Raw genomic sequence first — 1,051 nt, forward strand, 5'->3', positions numbered from 1 at the left:
TGGCGTGAGCTACCTGTTTGGCGAGGACATCGTGGGCGACTTCCTGGACATGGTGGACATGGACCTGGTGGTGCGTGCGCACCAGGTGATGGAGCGTGGCTACGGCTTCTTTGCGAGCCGGCAGTTGGTGACGATCTTCTCGGCCCCAAACTACTGCGGCGAGTTTGACAACGATGCCGCCGTGATGAATATTGACGAAAAGCTGCAGTGCTCGTTTCTCATCATCGCTGCACGTTGAAGAAGGGATGGTGGTAGGGAGAATGTAGTGTTGTATGCAAAAAATGCCTAAGTACGACGACGAATGATTGGAGATTATGTTAACTCCATCAGCGCGCGGCGTTGTGAAGCTTCTGGTTACCAGAACCGCTTCTTGTTTTCTTTTGATTTGTTACCTTGTGAAGACCCAATGTTTCGGCATTACTGATCATGTGTTTATTTTTTTATTGTACATCTTTTGCACTCGACGCTTGTTTTTCCCCCAGGAGTCGTGGAGAATGTGATGCCGGGGTAGAGAAAGTAGCAATGCCGCACTGGGGAGGGCTGTTTTGTGATGTAGAATGCACTTGGCAACTAAGCTGGTGCTTCTGGCTTCCACAGCTTTCCGGATGTTACTATCGTTTTTAATATTACCATCGCGGCAAGTGCTTAGCTCCACCCTCAGCTCATTTACGCGCTGACAGCACTCTTTGTTGTGCGAGTGTTGTTCCCGCTTGAAGCGCTTGTGCATTGATTCCTCTCGCTGTGGAAAGGGAGTATATATACAGTGAGAGTTAAGGACGATACAGCAAAGCAACACTCTTGTGCAATAACAAATGCCCTTTTAGGGTCTTGACGCAGCATGGTATCGCGAACCTTGTTCATTGTTTTTAGTTGTGCGTGGGGCTTTTAGTCCCACCTATGAGCCACCCCAGAGAACTGTATGGTTGCCGACTATGTCTGACGTCTCGTGTTATTCTTCGCGTGCCTCAACATAACCCCCTGTTTCTCCCCATTGTCTCTTTATCGTACAGCCACCGCTGTTACGACGGAAAGGCGCTGCGAAACGCAAGGT

General features: G+C 49.5%; 1 protein-coding gene across 1 annotated transcript; it reads right to left on the reverse strand.

Moving 5' to 3' along the window:
* Window positions 1–424: 424 nt before the first annotated feature.
* DQ04_15671000 (hypothetical protein) lies at window positions 425–727 on the reverse strand (the record flags this gene model as incomplete). The annotated part of the gene is made up of 1 exon (XM_009317349.1): window positions 425–727. The coding sequence occupies one exon, from the start codon at window positions 725–727 to the stop codon at window positions 425–427; it is 303 nt and encodes a 100-aa protein (XP_009315624.1).
* Between the last annotated feature and the right edge of the window lie 324 nt (window positions 728–1,051).

The sequence above is a fragment of the Trypanosoma grayi genome, assembly GCF_000691245.1.
Source record: "Trypanosoma grayi strain ANR4 Tgr_1567_V1, whole genome shotgun sequence".
In the NCBI taxonomy this organism is placed as follows: Eukaryota; Euglenozoa; class Kinetoplastea; order Trypanosomatida; family Trypanosomatidae; genus Trypanosoma; species Trypanosoma grayi.